The 16,060-nt window shown below is 58.2% G+C and overlaps 1 protein-coding gene across 1 annotated transcript in view; it reads left to right on the top strand.

Moving 5' to 3' along the window:
- Positions 1 to 15,849, top strand: part of RBL1 (RB transcriptional corepressor like 1) — a 30,617-nt gene extending 14,768 nt beyond the window's left edge. Inside the window, exons 13-22 of the mRNA XM_054173666.1 lie at positions 685 to 849; positions 982 to 1,111; positions 4,600 to 4,854; positions 5,852 to 6,030; positions 7,590 to 7,766; positions 8,515 to 8,586; positions 9,199 to 9,274; positions 13,281 to 13,447; positions 14,355 to 14,519; positions 15,496 to 15,849. Coding sequence (XP_054029641.1) covers positions 685 to 849; positions 982 to 1,111; positions 4,600 to 4,854; positions 5,852 to 6,030; positions 7,590 to 7,766; positions 8,515 to 8,586; positions 9,199 to 9,274; positions 13,281 to 13,447; positions 14,355 to 14,519; positions 15,496 to 15,666 — 1,557 coding nt within the window. The 3' untranslated portion in view covers positions 15,667 to 15,849. The remainder of the gene's footprint in view (positions 1 to 684; positions 850 to 981; positions 1,112 to 4,599; positions 4,855 to 5,851; positions 6,031 to 7,589; positions 7,767 to 8,514; positions 8,587 to 9,198; positions 9,275 to 13,280; positions 13,448 to 14,354; positions 14,520 to 15,495) is intronic.
- The last annotated feature ends 211 nt before the right edge of the window (positions 15,850 to 16,060 follow it).

Below are 16,060 nucleotides of genomic sequence, written 5' to 3'. Positions count from 1 at the left end.
CTCAGCACCCTGGCTGTGTGTGTGTGCAGCTGGTGGGTGCTGCTCAGCACCCTGGCTGTGTGTGTGCACTGGTGGGTGCTGCTCAGCACCCTGGCTGTGTGTGTGTGCAGCTGGTGGGTGCTGCTCAGCACCCTGGCTGTGTGTGTGCAGCTGGTGGGTGCTGCTCAGCACCCTGGCTGTGTGTGTGCAGCTGGTGGGTGCTGCTCAGCACCCTGGCTGTGTGTGTGCACTGGTGGGTGCTGCTCAGCACTCTGGCTGTGTGTGTGCAGCTGGTGGGTGCTGCTCAGCACCCTGGCTGTGTGTGTGTGCAGCTGGTGGGTGCTGCTCAGCACCCTGGCTGTGTGTGTGTGCAGCTGGTGGGTGCTGCTCAGCACCCTGGCTGTGTGTGTGTGCAGCTGGTGGGTGCTGCTCAGCACCCTGGCTGTGTGTGTGCAGCTGGTGGGTGCTGCTCAGCACCCTGGCTGTGTGTGTGCAGCTGGTGGGTGCTGCTCAGCACCCTGGCTGTGTGTGTGCACTGGTGGGTGCTGCTCAGCACTCTGGCTGTGTGTGTGCAGCTGGTGGGTGCTGCTCAGCACCCTGGCTGTGTGTGTGTGCAGCTGGTGGGTGCTGCTCAGCACCCTGGCTCTGTGTGTGCACTGGTGGCTGCTGCTCAGCTCCCTGAGTTGCTGTCTCTGTTGCTCTCAGGTCATCGAGGTGCTGATTCGCTCTGAGGAGGGACTCTCCAGGGACATGGTGAAGCATCTCAACAGCATTGAGGAACAAATTCTTGAGAGTCTTGCCTGGACCAGGGACTCAGTCCTCTGGCATGCCCTGCAGGCCTGTGAAAACAAGGTCCCAACCTGTGAAGAAGTAAGTTCTGTGTTTGGCTGCCCTGGGAGCTCCCCGGGCTGTGTTCCCAACCCCCTGCCGATGAGGGGGGCCTGGCCTGGCTCACAGAAGGAGAGGCTGCTTGTTCTGACCCCAGTGTTTCTGTTTTCTCAGGTGATATTTCCCAGTAATTTGGAAGCAGGCAGTGGGGGAAGTGGGGCTGGGCATCTGCCTGTGATGCCAACCTCTCCTATCGTTCACCCCCGGGTGAAGGAGGTGCGGACAGACCTCGGCTTCAGACGCGGTGCGTGCAGGGCGTGGGGAGGGGAGCGCAGAGCTCCTGCTGCACGCAGCAGGCTGGGCTCTGAACGGAGCATCTGTGGCCAGGAAGGTCTGGGGACACCTGCTCAGACCACTGCTGTGTCTTCCTGGCAGCAGGCCCTGGGGACAGTGCCTCCCTTCCGAGCTGGAGCAGGTCTGGCTGCGGGTCTGATGCGAGGCTGACCGTGGTGGGTGTCACCTGCCGCTGCTCTGTGCCTGGCTGCTCAGAAGCAGCAGGGCCTGCTGCTTTGTACCTTGCTGTCCAGCAGGTTTAGGGACCATCTCCTTCCCCTCCACTGTGCCCTGGCTGGGACCACACCTGCAGTACTCTGTCCAGTTTGGGGCTCCACAGGTCACAAGAGACAGAGACCTGCTGGGGAGAGTCCAGCAGAGAGCCACGAGAATGGCTGAGGGACTGGAACATCTCTGCTATGAAGAAAGGCTGAGAGCCCTGGGGCTGTGCAGGGTGGAGCAGAGGAGGCTGAGAGCCCTGGGGCTGTGCAGGGTGGAGCAGAGGAGGCTGAGAGCCCTGGGGCTGTGCAGGGTGGAGAAGGGAAGGCTGAGAGCCCTGGGGCTGTGCAGGGTGGAGAAGGGAAGGCTGAGAGCCCTGGGGCTGTGCAGGGTGGAGCAGGGAAGGCTGAGAGCCCTGGGGCTGTGCAGGGTGGAGAAGGGAAGGCTGAGAGCCCTGGGGCTGTGCAGGGTGGAGCAGGGAAGGCTGAGAGCCCTGGGGCTGTGCAGGGTGGAGAAGGGAAGGCTGAGAGCCCTGGGGCTGTGCAGGGTGGAGCAGGGAAGGCTGAGAGCCCTGGGGCTGTGCAGGGTGGAGCAGAGGAGGCTGAGAGCCCTGGGGCTGTGCAGGGTGGAGCAGAGGAGGCTGAGAGCCCTGGGGCTGTGCAGGGTGGAGAAGGGAAGGCTGAGAGCCCTGGGGCTGTGCAGGGTGGAGCAGGGAAGGCTGAGAGCCCTGGGGCTGTGCAGGGTGGAGAAGGGAAGGCTGAGAGCCCTGGGGCTGTGCAGGGTGGAGAAGGGAAGGCTGAGAGCCCTGGGGCTGTGCAGGGTGGAGAAGGGAAGGCTGAGAGCCCTGGGGCTGTGCAGGGTGGAGCAGAGGAGGCTGAGAGCCCTGGGGCTGTGCAGGGTGGAGCAGAGGAGGCTGAGAGCCCTGGGGCTGTGCAGGGTGGAGCAGAGGAGGCTGAGAGCCCTGGGGCTGTGCAGGGTGGAGCAGAGAGGGGATCTGATCAATATCTATCAATATCTGAGGGGTGGAGGTCAGCTTCCTTTCCTCCAGGCTGAACAATCCCAAGTTCCTCAGCTGCTCCTCACAGGACCTTGCTCTAGGCCCTGTGCACTGTCCCTGCTGAGATGCTGTCTCCTGTGTGGCTGGCAGAAGCCACTGCAGGCTGCTCTCTCCAGGCTGGCTGGGAAGGAGCTGGCTGAGCTCTTGCTGGGGGTGTCCTGGGCAGTGGTGTGGTGGAAGGGAGTTGAACCTGTAGATGGTGCCACATCCATGGGAGACTTTATCTTGGGTATGAGAATCTGGTACCAAACACATCTCCTGGTTTCAAATGGAAGAGGTTGGGGTTGGGAATGTTCCTTGGGCACTGACACCACGAGCACCATCCCAGCAGGACCAGCTGTAAGAGCTCCAAAGCAGAACCCCAGGAGGTTTCTGCTCTGCACAGGACACTGCTCTTGCTGATGTCCTCACAGGTGGTGAGGAGCCTTCAGCAGAAAGGCAAACCCCAGAGCATTCTGTCCTTCAGGCTTGCTAGCAGAGCAACTCACAGTGTGGTGGGGGCTGGAAGGGCCCTCTGAAGATCACTGAGTCCAACACCCTGCCAAGGCAAGGGGCACCCAAAGCAGGTCACACAGGAACACATCTAAGAGGGTTTTGAAAGTCTCCAAAGACTCCACCACCTCTCTGGGCAGCCTGCTCCAGTGCTGTCACCCTTACATTGAAGAAGTTCCTCTTCATGCCTAGATGGAACTTCTGATGTTCAAGTTTGTGCCCATTACTCCTTGTCCTGGCACTTGGCCATCCTCCTGGCTCCCACCTTGTTCCCCCCATGGTCTTCTCTTTTCCAGGCTAAACAGCTCTCAGCCTTTCCTCATCAGAGATGTTCCAATCCCCTCAGCACCTCTGTAGTCCTTTGCTGTACCCTCTCCAGACAGTCCCTGTCCTTGAGCTGGGGAGCCCAGAACTGGACACAACACTCCAGATGTGGCCTCACCAGGGCAGAACAGAGGGAGATGAAAACCTCCCTTGACCTGCTGGCCACACTCCTCTTGATGCAGCCCAGGCTGCCTTTGGCCTTCTTGCCCACCAGGGCTCATTGCTGGCTCATGGCCATCCTGTTGTCCACCAGCACTCCCAGGTCCTCTTCCCCAGAGCTGCTCTCCAGCAGCTCAGCCTCCAGCCTGTCCTGCTCCGTGGAGCTGCTGTTCCCCAGGGGCAGGACTCTTCCCTTGTCCCTGCTGGACTTCATTGATTTCTCCCTGCCCAGCTCCCCAGGCTGTGCAGGGCACACTGGATGGCAGCACAGCCTGAGGGCTGTCTCCACTGCTCCCAGTTTGGTGTAATCAGCAAACTGGCTGAGTGTCCACTCTGTCCCTTCAGCCAGGTCATCAATGAAGACACTGAGTAGGGCTGGACCTAGCACTGCCCCTTGGGGAACACCCCTGGCCCAAGGCTTCCAGCTAGCCCCTGCCTCACTGAGCACAGTCCTCTGAGCTCTGTCCTGTGTGCAAGCAGCAAAAAAGTCAGAGATGGGGGGGGTGGGGGTGGGTGAGGGTGGAGGCTCCTGACTGGAGTTGGTTTACAGAGAGTTTGACAGGCAGAAGAGAGGGAATGCAGCATGTCCAGAAGACCAGCACTTGCAGCTGGTGCCCCTCTGCTGAGCAGCCTGGAGGCAGTCTCTGATCCTGCCTGTTCTTCACTCTGCAAACTCCCTTGGTCCCTTCTTGCCTTCCATGTGGTAGCTACCTGACTGAGAAGCCTCTTCTGGGATAGCTACAAAAGTACCAGGGCACAGTTAGTGCAAGTCTACAGCAGGTGGCTGTGGACCCTCCCTGAGAGGAGGCTGCAGGGAGCTGGGGGTTGGTCTTGGAGAGGAAGAAAGAGTGGTCAGGGCAGAGGCTGCCCAGGGAGGTGGTGGAGTCCCCATGCCTGGAGGGGTTCAAGAAAGGTGTGGCCATGGCCCTTGGGGCCAGGGTGGGCTTGGGTTGATGCTGGCCTGGGTGCTCCTGGAGGGCTGTGCCAGCCCTGGGTGCTCCTGGAGGGCTTTTCCAACCCAAAGAGTTCTCTGGTCCTGTGATTCTCGTTGGTGCTGCCAAGGCACAGGGAGCAGGGAGAGCAGCTCTTGCCTGGGTGATGAACTGAGCTGCAGTTTGTACTTTGCAGGGCAGCCTCTGCCCTGCTGTGCAGCAGCCTCCCCTCAAGCTGCTCCTCTAAAGCTGTTTGTTGTCTCTTTTGCCTCCCAGACCTGCAGCCCCTGTCCCCCATCTCCGTCCACGAGCGCTACAGCTCTCCCTCGGCTGGCAGCGCCAAGAGAAGGCTCTTTGGAGATGACAGCCCCAAAGAAATGCAGATGGAGAAGATCTTGACAGAAGGAACCCAGCTGGCCCTTGCTCCAGCCTCGGGCATGGCTGCTGAGCAGGTGCCTGCCGGCCACGCGGTGCTGGCGGTGGCGGCGGCCGCGGTGCCCGCGCAGGCAGGGCAGGAGCTGGCGCTGCACGGTACGAGGCCTCCCCCCTGCCTGCTCTGCTCAGCCCTTTGCTTGCTGCTCTTTGGCTTGCTCTAAAGACCTGTGCCACATTGCCCAGCTGAAGTGATGCTTTGGTTCTCAGCTCCAGGAGGGATTCACTGCTGTTTGTGGTCCCCTTGCTCTCTTCTCTTCAGGGGCTCTGGAGTGTGCAGGGGGGAGGCTGCAGCAGGTTGTGAGGCTGTGTGTGTGTGTGGGGGGGGATGCTGCTTTGGTGCAGTTGGGTGATGCTTGGCTGTGTCTGCAAATGGCCCCTGAGCAAGTGACTTTAGAGGGGGTTCAATGGCAAACCAGAGTCTGGGTAGAAAGGAGAAGAAAAAGCTGTGGGTGTTGGTGGCTGAAGGAGACCTCCAGCAGGAGGGTTGGAGTGCTGAGGGAGCTCAGGAGGGCTGTGCCACATGCTGCTGTGTGGGCAGGTTACAGGAGACCCCAAGGGAGCAGCCCCCTCCCCCAGCAGAGTGCCACCCTGGCTGCAGCCATGGGGGTTCCTTGGGAGCTTTGCCAGCTCACACTCATGGCCTTCCCTCAGGCAGTTCTGTAGACTCTGAGGGGCAAAGTGTCCCTGAGTGGCATCTCACAGACTCATAACGCCTAGAATGGCTCAGGTTAGAAGGGACCTCGGAGCTCATCTACTCCACCCCCTGCCACGGGCAGGGACACCTCCCAACTAGACTTGGTTGCCCCTTATCCACTCTGGCCTTAAGCACCCCCAGGGAGCAGGCAGCCACAGCCTCCCTGGGCAGCCTGTTCCACCACCCTCCTGCTGAAGAACTTCCTCAGCTCCACTCTAACCCTGCTCTGCCTCAGCTTCAAGCCATTGCCCCTTGTGCTGTCTCTAGGCACCCTCAGGAAGAGTCTCTCTGCAGCCTTCCTGCAGGCTCCCCTCAGGTGTCTGTGAGTGAATTGGTTTGCAGTGAAGCTCTGCAGCATGAGGAGAGCAAAGAGTTTATTGCTGTGTTTCTCATCTCCAGGCATTGCCAGTGAAATGGGAGGGATCACCTTGATCCCCATCTCCATGAGCTTAGGGCAGCCATGCAAAGTGGAGGCCCAGGCTCCATGCCAGCCACCAGAGACTCAGGTGCAGGAGGAACATCAGTGGGCAGTGAGCAAGCCCAGGAGGACAGGATCCTTGGCACTGTTCTACAGAAAGGTGGGTGTGACACTGAGCTCTGCTCTTCATGGCCACCTCAACCTCACCTCCTTCTGCACTTCTCTTTGCCTTCCTTTGCCATGGGCAGCTCTTGTGTACCTGGGAGGAGAAGGGAAAGGCTGTTGTTAGGTGTTCCAGAATCACAGAGTCATCGAATCAATAAGGTTGGGAAAGACCTCAGAGAGCATCAAGTCCAACCTATTACCTAAGGCCTAACACCTCCTGACAACTAAACCATGGCTCCAAGTGCCACATCCAAGCCTTTTTTGGTGACTCCACCACCTCCTTGGGCAGCACATCCCCAGGGCCAATTCCTCTTGCTGGGAAGAACTTTCTCCTCACCTCCAGCCTAATCCTCCCCTGGCACAGCTTGAGACTGTGTCCTCTTGTTCTGGTGCTGGAGACAATCCAGTTCTTCCCTGGATGTTTCAGGATTTGGTTTAATTCCCAGCTTCTATAAACAATGAGCTAAGAACCATGGACAGATTTTGCCTGTCAGTTTTTCCTGCCTCCCCCAGCTGCAGGGCTTGGGCAGGACAGGAATGGGATTGGTCTGAGCCCTGCTCATTCAGAGCTGCACTGGGGCAGATCCTGCAGGGGGAGATTCTCACTTGCAGTTCTGAGCCCTCCCTGATAGTGCTGATCTTACAATCACAGATTGGAAGGGACCCTCCAAGGGCATCCTGTCCAACCCCCTGCAGGCAGCAGGGACAGCTCCAGCTACAGCAGGCTGCACAGGGACACAGCCAGGCTGCTCTTGAATGTCTCAAGGGATGAAGGCTCAACCACCTCCCTGGGCAGCCTGTGCCAGTCTCTCCCCAGCCTCCCTGTGCAGAACTTCCTCCTGAGCTCCAACCTAACCCTGCCCTGCTCCAGTTTCAGACCACTGCCCCTGGTCTTATCCCAACAGTCCCTCCCCAGCCCTCCTGCAACTCCCCTGCAGATATTGAGCTGCAGCTCTGAGGTCTCCCTGGAGCCTTCTCTTCTCCAGGCTGAACAGCCCCAACTCTCAGCCTGTCCCCATAGCAGATCTTCTGTTACTCTGAGGCTATTGATCAGAACCAATGTGGGGCCTTCCCTGTGCTCCCTTACAGCCACTGATGGCATAGAATCAGGGAATGGGTTGGATTGGAAGGGACTTTAAAGCTCAGCCAGCTCCAGCCCCCTGCCGTGGGCAGGGACCCCTCCCACCAGCACAGGCTGCTCAAGGCCTCATCCAGCCTGGTCCTGAGCACCTCCAGGCAGGAGGCAGCCACAGCCTCCCTGGGCAACCTGTGCCAGTGTTTCCCCAGCCTCACTCTCAACAATTTCTTTCTCAGTCTCCCCTCCCCCAGCTCAGATCCCCTGCCCCTCATCCTGGCCCTCCCCAGCCTGATCTCATTTCAGTGAGCTCAGTGTAGCCTGAACCCTCCTGACAGCTTGCCCTGGGAAGGCCTTGTCCTGGGCAGAGGGGGGAAATGTTCAGAGCAGAACAGGACCACTGTGAGGGCTTTGGTTTGTGCAGCCTGAGTGGGGCAGGCCTGGGCTGGGCTGGCTGCTCAGGCTGTGTTGCACCCCAGGTGTATCACCTGGCCAGCGTGCGCCTGCGGGACCTCTGCCTCAAGCTGGACGTCTCCAACGACCTGCGCAGGAAGATCTGGACCTGCTTTGAGTTCACCTTGGTTCACTGTGCTGACCTCATGAAGGACAGGCACCTGGACCAGCTCCTCCTCTGTGCCTTTTATATCATGGCAAAGGTAAGAGGGAGGCCTGAGGCAGGGAGTTCTGTCCCAGCTGGGAATGCAGGTTGTGTTGCTGTTGGCAGCTGGGTTGCTTTATTCGTGTCACTGCTGGAGGCAAGGGGAAAGTCCTTCCAAGAAGTGAAACATAGCAGTGTGGTTTGGCCTTGTTTTGCCTGACCTCAGGAGTTCCCAGGAGCCAGCCAGGTCAGGAGAGGACTTCTCCTGCTGAGCTTGTTCACAGTGAGCACTGCTCGCCGTGGCCAAGGCTCCTGTGGGCTCCTTGCCTCCTGTTTGTGCTTCCTGTCCTGTGCATCATCCCTGTGATCTCTGCTCTGAACTGCAGCCAAGGTCACAGTTACAGAGTTAGGCAGGAGGAGCTCACAGCCTCCTGTGTGGATGGAAGGTTTCTATGCCCCCAAAAACCTCTTGGCTTTTGAAGCATCAGGTGGAGGGATTGAGCTGGTTGCCTAAATGCATTTTGGCTTAATTCCATTTCCCATCTTTAATGTTTAAGTGCCACTAGAAGAAGAGGCAGAAAAGGAAGGATGCCTAAGCACCACAAGCCCCAAAAGGCTTTGGTAGCTAAGAGAGCAAGGAGTGTCCCCACAAGAAGAATGCTCAGCTTCTGATGCTGAGTTTCATTGCACATCTGTAGGAATGCTCAGGCAAAGGCTGCCCAGAGGGCAGCTGACTGAGCAGACAGCACCTGAGCAGCCCCACCTGGCTGCTTGCTCTTGGTGTTCAACAGCCTTTCCTTTTCCAGGTGACCAAAGAGGAAAGGACTTTCCAGGACATCATGAAAAGTTACAGGAACCAGCCCCAGGCACACAGCCATGTGAGTAAATGGCATTGCACAGCTCACAGGGGGCCTCTGTGCTGCCAAGAGTCAAAGCCTCTGCAGTGCTGCCTTCACAGAATCGGTGTCAGAGGTTAGCAGTGACCTCCAGAGATCATCCAGCCCAACCCCCCTGCCAGAGCAGGGCAGTCTGCACAGGAATGCATCCAGGTGGGGTTGGAATCTCTCCAGAGGAGGAGACTCCACAACCTCTCTGGGCAGCCTGCTCCAGGGCTCCTCACAGCAAACAACTTTCTCCTCATGGGGAGGTGGAACCTTCTATGTTCAAGTTTGTATCCATTGTTCTTTATTCCTGTGCACCACTGAACTGAGCTTGGCCCCCTCCACTTGAGCCCCAGCCCTCAGCTATTGATAGACTTTGATCAGATGCCTCTCAGCCTTCTCCTTTCCAGACTAAACAGCCCCAGGGCTCTCAGTCTCTCTGCACAGGGGAGATGCTCAAGTCCCCTAAGCATCCTCATGGCTCTCCCTTGGACTCTCTCCAGCAGATCCCTGTCTCTCTTGAACTGGGAATTCCTTCTTGTCCAAGTGGATTTTGTCTGTGCTCTGACTTCCTGCTTCCCTTGACAAGAGGATTTTGGTATCCTGTAGGTTTACAGGAGTGTCCTGCTGAGAAATGCTGCTGCTGAGGACAGGTGCACAAACCAGGACGTGGAGATGGCAGAAGGTAGGCACAGCAAAGTCATCCACTGCTGCTGCAGCTGTGTTGTGGGGGACTGGGGGACTGAGCTGGCTGGCAGTGAGGAGCTGCAGCAAGATCTGCAGTTTTAAATGTGTTGGGAGACAAATCAGTAACCAGCTTGTCAGTAGCCCTCATGGAGAGTCAGCTGGAAAAGACCTCTGAGGCTAGTGGGTTCAGCCAGCCACCCACCAAGGCCATGGAACCTTGTCTGCTGTGCAGGGGACTCCTCCTGCCTATTGGATGTGGAAAATGCACTTCCTAGTAGGGGAAAAAAACTGTTGCATTTTGTCTGCTGCAGCTTGGTGCTGGAGGCTGATGTTGCCTGCTGCTCTTCCTGGGCAGCAGTGCTGGTGCACAGAGGGAGGGGAGCGGTGCCTGGAGTATTTGGCAGGTTTCTCCTCACCATTGCCCACCCTGAAGGCTTCAACAGGGGGAACCTGTTGCAGAAAATAAAGCTGGTGACTCTCTGAGACCACCAGTTGGTAGTTTCTTTCCTCTGGGTTAGAGGAGGAAAAGGACAGGAGCAGTGTTGTAGTTTATAGGGAGGGAGGCAGATGCTCTTTTACACCTCCCAGAAAGGGGTAAAAGAAAATGCTCCACACAAGACTGGAAAGAATTGGAAGTGTGGATGGAGGTATTACAACAGCCCCAGCCCTGCTCTCTCTCTGGGCTTACCACAGAGCCTTATTAAAGCCAAAGCTTTCCACAGACCTTCCGCCAAGCCCAGCCAAAACCCCAGGCCTCAATGGCCTCCCTCCCTGTACCTCCCTACCCAGTTCCAAATGACAGTGAAAATGAGCTTGGCAGCTCCAGGGCCTGCTCCCCTGCACAGCAGAGACCAGGGAGCAGAGAGAGGAAAAGGGCAGAGACTCCAACCATGGCTGTGTCTGTCTGGGAGTAGATGCAGAGTTCTGGGCATGGAATGGCAAAGATTGCACTTCTGCCAGTGGCCTCCTCCTGGGCTGTCTGACCCAGACTCCATGGCTCTTGAACCCACAACAAGCAGCATTTGAGACAAGCATGGAAATGGTGCCAGAGCTGCCTCTAGTGACACAACAGGAGACAGGCATCAGGAGGCCCTGGGTGAGCCTGTGAGCAGGGCAGGTCTGCAGCCAGCACACACAGGGAGTTCCAGCAGTGGGGGTGAGTCCCCCCCGTGGTGTCAGGGACGCTCTGGGCTCCTGATGGTTCCTCTGTTGTGATCTCAATGTGCAAAGACTCAGGTGACCTTACCAGGGGCTTGCTCCAATCAACAGCAGAACCTCATTGCACAGAGAGCAGCAGCTGAGGGGTATGGGAAAGGTGAGAGGGGAAGGGAGAATAGGAAAGAGAGAGCCAAGGGGCTGATGGCTGCCACCACCGCAAGGGCCCAGAGACAGCTCTCTGCTCCCAGGTCCTGCCCTGCTCCTGATCCTGGTGGGGAAAGCTTTGCCAAGGCTGCTTGCTAGGGAGACCTCCTCTCTAGTCAATCACCCACCTGTCCCTGGCCAGGCTCTGCCTCTGCCCCTCAGCAGCCAGGCTTGCAGGGGTGCCCAAGGTGTGTGCTCCGTGCCTGGGCAGGGGTCCCGAGGTGGCAGGCAGCTCTTCCCAGGAGCTGTGGGGTTGTGTTGTAAGACACTGCAGGGAGCAAAGCTCACCTGGGGCTCGAGGTTTCTGCTCACCCTGGGGCATCCATCCTCTGCTGGCAGCAGGTCTGATCCCTGCTGCAGCAGCAGGAGCTGGCACAGTGGGAGCAGCCCTCACCCTGTGGCAGTGGAAGGTTTGGTGCTCTTGGTACCACACAGCTCCCTTGCTGTGGAGTTTGCACTCTGTCCATGGCAACCACATTGCACTGTCCAGGCTCAGCAGCTTCAGCAGTGCCCTGCTGCTGCAGCAGCCTGCTGCAAACTCATGCAAGGTGTTAGCCAGAATATTAGTCCAGGTTCTGGGGCTCCCCACCTCTGATGACCATGGTGAGACAGAGAATGTTCTTTGAACCAATTCTTGCACAGGGCTGGGGTTCAGCTGCCTGAATAGGTACCAGAGCCCTCTTCTGCTGCCTTCTGGGGATTCCACCAGGGCCCAAGAAAGTGCTGATCTCCTGTAGGCTCAACATCCTGTCCAGCAGCTCCATGCTTGCTGCTCTAGAGTAGCTGAAGGGCTCTGGTGTTGGTCAGACAAATGGACTGAGGTCCAAAGTTCTTTGCTTGTCTGCAGGTCATAGAATCACAGAGTGGTGTGGGCTGGAAGGGACCTTTGAAGGTATCACAGCCTCACATTATCACCAAGGTTGGAAGAGGCCCCAAGGATCAAGTCCAACCTGTCACCACAGACCTCATGACTAGACCTGGCACCAAGTGCCACATCCAGTCCCCTCTTGAACACCTCCAGGGATGGGGACTCCACCACCTCCCTGGGTAGCACATCCCAATGACCAATGACTCTCTCAGTGAAGAACTTTCTCCCCACCTCAAGCCTAAACTTCCCCTGGCACAGCTTGAGACTGTGTCCTCTTGTTCTGGTGCTGGGTGCCTGGGAGAGGAGACCAACCCCCACCTGGCTACAACCTCCCTTCAGGGAGTTGGAGAGAGCAAGGAGGTCTCCCCTGAGCCTCCTCTTCTGCAGGCTAAACAACCCCAGCTCCCTCAGCCTCTCCTCACAGGGCTGTGCTCAAGGCCTCTCCCCAGCCTTGTTGCCCTTCTCTGGACACCTTCAAGTGTCTCAGTGTCCTTCCTAAACTGAGGGGCCCAGAACTGGACACAGGACTCCAGGTGTGGCCTCAGCAGTGCTGAGCACAGGGCACAATGACCTCCCTGCTTCTGCTGGCCACACTGTTCCTGATGCAGGCCAGGATTCTCTTGGCCTTCTTGGCCCCCTGGGCACACTGCTGGCTCATGTTTAGGCAGCTGTCAGTCAGCACCCCCAGGTCCCTCTCTGTTTGGCAGCTCTCCAGGCACTCTGACCCCAGCCTGTAGCTCTGCCTGGGGTTGCTGTGGCCAAAGTGCAGCCCCTGGCACTTGGACTTGTTGAATGCCATCCTGTTGGGCTCTGCCCATCTGTCCAGTCGGTCGAGGTCCCTCTGGTCATCCAGTCCAACCCCAGTTAGCAGAGTTGCCTCTCCTCTGGCTTTAACTCCTGTTTCTCTTCCACCAGCTGCCAGGAGCATGTGCTGGTGTGGTGACACAAGGCAGACATACTCAGGGGTACCAGCTGAGGCTGGGGGGGGTGTCTCAGTGCACTGATTGCAAGAGGCTCTGTTGCCCAGTTTTGCTTGGCAGCACACAGGAGGATGGAACACAGGAGGCTGTATTCAGCTGTGGGGAAGAGAGCATGGGAGAGGTCCTTGCTGTGTAGCTGCAGCTCTGCTCACCCAACAGGCATTTTGTCACCTGAACAGGTGGCAAGGGGGCTGCCTGCAGCAGACACAAGATGAGCACAAAGCTGCTCTTCAGCAGTTGATCACCAGAAGCCTCCACAGAAGCTAGAAGCTGGGAGCTCAGTGTTGAGAGTGCCAAATGGCTTTGTGCCTGTGCCCCCAGCGAGCCTGGCAGGAGGGCTCAGCAGGGTGCAGCTTTTCCTGCAGCTACTTCCAGGTTTGGAATCAAGATCTGTGTTGGCCTTCAGCCATAGGGTTGGAAGGGACCTCTGAAGGTCGTCTTGTCCAACCCCATGCAGTCAGCAGGGACATCCCCAACTAGATCAGGTGGCTCAGAGCTCCATCAGCCTGACCCTGAATGTCTCCAGGGATGGGGCCTCCCCCACCTCCCTGGGCAACCTGCTCCTGTCTTCCACCACCCTAAATCCACTCATCATCCACAGTGATTTGGAGCTCCTGGTGTTCCTCACTGTCTCCTAGCAGCACCCCCTGCTCCTGTCTGAAGCCCAGTCTTGAGCTGATCTCATCACTGGTCCATTTGTGGACAGGTTCCTGTCAGCTGGGCATGGCAGGTTTGGACCTGCAGCGCCAGGGCTGCTGATGCTCCTGAACTCTAAGGCTCTCTCTTCTTGCCAGGCTGGCCTGTGAAAACTGAGAGCCCTTCAGGGGGATCTGCAGCAGAGAGCTCCAGGGAGCCAGAAACAGAGGAGAGAGGAGACCTCATTAAGTTCTACAATGCAGTCTATGTAGGGAGGGTCAAGTCCTTCGTGCTGAAGTACGACGTCACCAACCAGGACCACGTCGTAAGTAAAGCCCTGGCACTTCTGCTGGCTCTGGCCTGGCACAGAGCTGCTGCCCTGACAGCTGAACCTGTGGGGATAGTTTTGTTCTGTTACCACCTTGTGTGCTTAGAGCTCACACAGTCAGAGATGGCATTGGGCTGGAAGGGACCCTCCAAGGGCATCTTGTCCAACAACCCTGCAGGCAGCAGGGACAGCTCCAGCTACAGCAGGCTGCACAGGGCCTCTCAAGTCTGATCTTGAATGTCTCCAGGGATGCCTCAACCACCTCCCTGGGCAGCCTGTGCCAGTGTCTCACCATGCAGAAGGTCCTCCTGATGTCCAACCTCACTCTGACCTGCTCCAGTTCCAAACCATTGCCCCTGGTCCTATTGCCACAGCCCCTTCTGAACAGTCCCTCCCCAGCCCTCCTGCAGGTCCCCTGCAGATACTGAACTGCAGCTCTAAGGTCTCCCTGGAGCCTTCCCTTCTCCAGGCTGAACAGCCCAAACTCTCCCATCCTGTCCCCTAGCAGAGGTGCTCCAGCCCTCTGATCATCTTGGTGGCCTCCTCTGGACCCTCTCCAGCAGGTCCATGTCCCTCTTGTGTTGGCGTACCCACGGCTGGACACAGTGCTGTAGGTGAGGTCTCAGCAGAGCAGGGGGGCAGAAGCCCTTCTCTCCATCTCTGCCCACCCTGTACCAGCGGCAGGGAACGCTGCAGCTGCTCCCAGAGCCTTCCCAGAGGTCAGGTGCGGATCAGTGTGCAGCCCTGGCCCCGGCCGCTTGCCAGCGCTGTCAGGCGGCGCTGGGCGATGTTTGCTCTGTGCCTGTGACGGGACCGAACCTCCGGAAGGAGGCCCTGCAGGTTTGTTGATCTCCCTCCCTCTGAGGCATCCTCTGCCTCCTCTGCTGTGTGCTTTGCCCCGCAGGCGGAGGCGCTGCCGCTGTCTCCCTTCCCCAGCCTGCGGCCGCAGGCGGTGTCCCCGCGCAGGGTCTCCCAGCTGCACTCCATCTACGTCTCCCCGCACAAGAACGGCGCCTGCCTGACCCCCCGCTCCGCCCTGCTCTACCGCTTCAACGGCAGCCCCTGCAAGGTAGGGGCAGGAGGGTGAAAGGCCCAGTGCCAGAGAGGGCTCAGCTTGCACGGACTCACAGGTGGGACTGGGCTGGAAGGGAGCCTCCAAGGGCATCTTGTCCAACCACCCTGCAGGCAGCAGGGACAGCTCCAGCCAGAGCAGGCTGCACAGGGACACAGCCAGGCTGAGCCTGGATGGAGCCAGGGATGGAGCCTCAACCACCTCCCTGGGCAGCCTGTGCCAGTCTCTCCCCAGCCTCCCTGTGCAGAACTTCCTCCTGAGCTCCAACCTAACTCTGCCCTGCTCCAGTTTCAGACCACTGCCCCTGGTCCTATCCCCACAGCCCCTTCTGAACAGTCCCCCAGCCCTCCTGCAGCTCCCCTGCAGCCCTGAGGTCTCCCTGGAGCCTTCTCTTCTGCAGGCTCAACAGCCCCAACTCCCTCAGTCTATCTCCAATGCAGAGGTTCTGCAGCCCTCTGATCATCTTTGTGGCCCCTTCTAGACCCTCTCCATCAGCTCCAGGTCTCTCTTGTGCTGGGGCTCTATATCTGGACCCAGCACTGCAGGTGAGGTCTACCCAGAGCAGAGGGGCAGGATGCTCTCTCTCCAGCTCTGGCCACACTGCTCTGGCTGCAGCCCAGGCTGCCCTTGGCCTTCTGTGCTGCCAGTGCCCATTGCTGGCTCCTGTCCAGCTCCTCCCCCACCAGCACCCCCAAGGCCTTCTCTGCAGGGCTGCTCTGGCTCTCATCAGCCCCCAGTCTGGATTGATATCAAGGGTGGCCCTGCCCATCCCTCAGGACCTCCTCACCAGCACCTGCTCTAACACACTGAGGTTTCACACTGCCAGTCTCAGCCGGCTGTGAGGGCAGAGCTCTTGGCATGGACTCCATCACTCTAAGAGCTGAAAAGGAACTTTCTGTTCTCAGACAGCCAAAAGCCAGAGCAAGTTGTAACTGGGGCTGCAGTAACTCATCATTTGTTCTCTTGGTGGCAGAGCTTGAAGGACATCAACAAGATGATCAAGCAAGGTGAGCAGAGGAGCAAGAAGCGAGCGCTCAGCATCGACAGCGACGGCGACTCCCCGAGCAAGCGCCTGTGCCAGGAGAGCGACGACGTCCTGCTCAAGCGGCTGCAGGACGTCGTCAGCGAGAGGGCAAACCACTGACCCTCCCCTCCTCACTGCCAGCTAAAGGCTGTGGGGCTGCACACAGCTCCTGTGCTCTTCATCTCTTGCTTTTTGCATGCAGACAGCTGCCCAGGGTCTTCAACTTGGAGCTGCCACCTGAGCGCCATAGGAATCAGAAAGCAAGGCTTAGGTGGTGGAGGCCAGGGAAGAGAGGTGGTGGTGGTGGTGGTGATCCTCCTTGCAAGTCCTTGCTGTGCTGTTACTGTTTGAGCTGGTTTAGCAGAACCTGTAGAAGACTGTTGGATGTTCTCCAGCCTGATTTAGAGCATGAACTCTGATTCATGAACTCAGCTTCTAGTAATGCAAGTTTAGTGTTGGGATCAGGATGCCAAGGAAATGAGTGAAGTCCTTTGAGGCTCTCCAAGCTTCTGGT

The sequence above is a fragment of the Dryobates pubescens genome, chromosome 26 (genome assembly GCF_014839835.1).
Source record: "Dryobates pubescens isolate bDryPub1 chromosome 26, bDryPub1.pri, whole genome shotgun sequence".
In the NCBI taxonomy this organism is placed as follows: Eukaryota; Metazoa; Chordata; class Aves; order Piciformes; family Picidae; genus Dryobates; species Dryobates pubescens.
The sequence above is the reverse complement of the archived record's forward strand: the minus strand, read 5'-3'. Positions and strand labels throughout refer to the sequence as shown.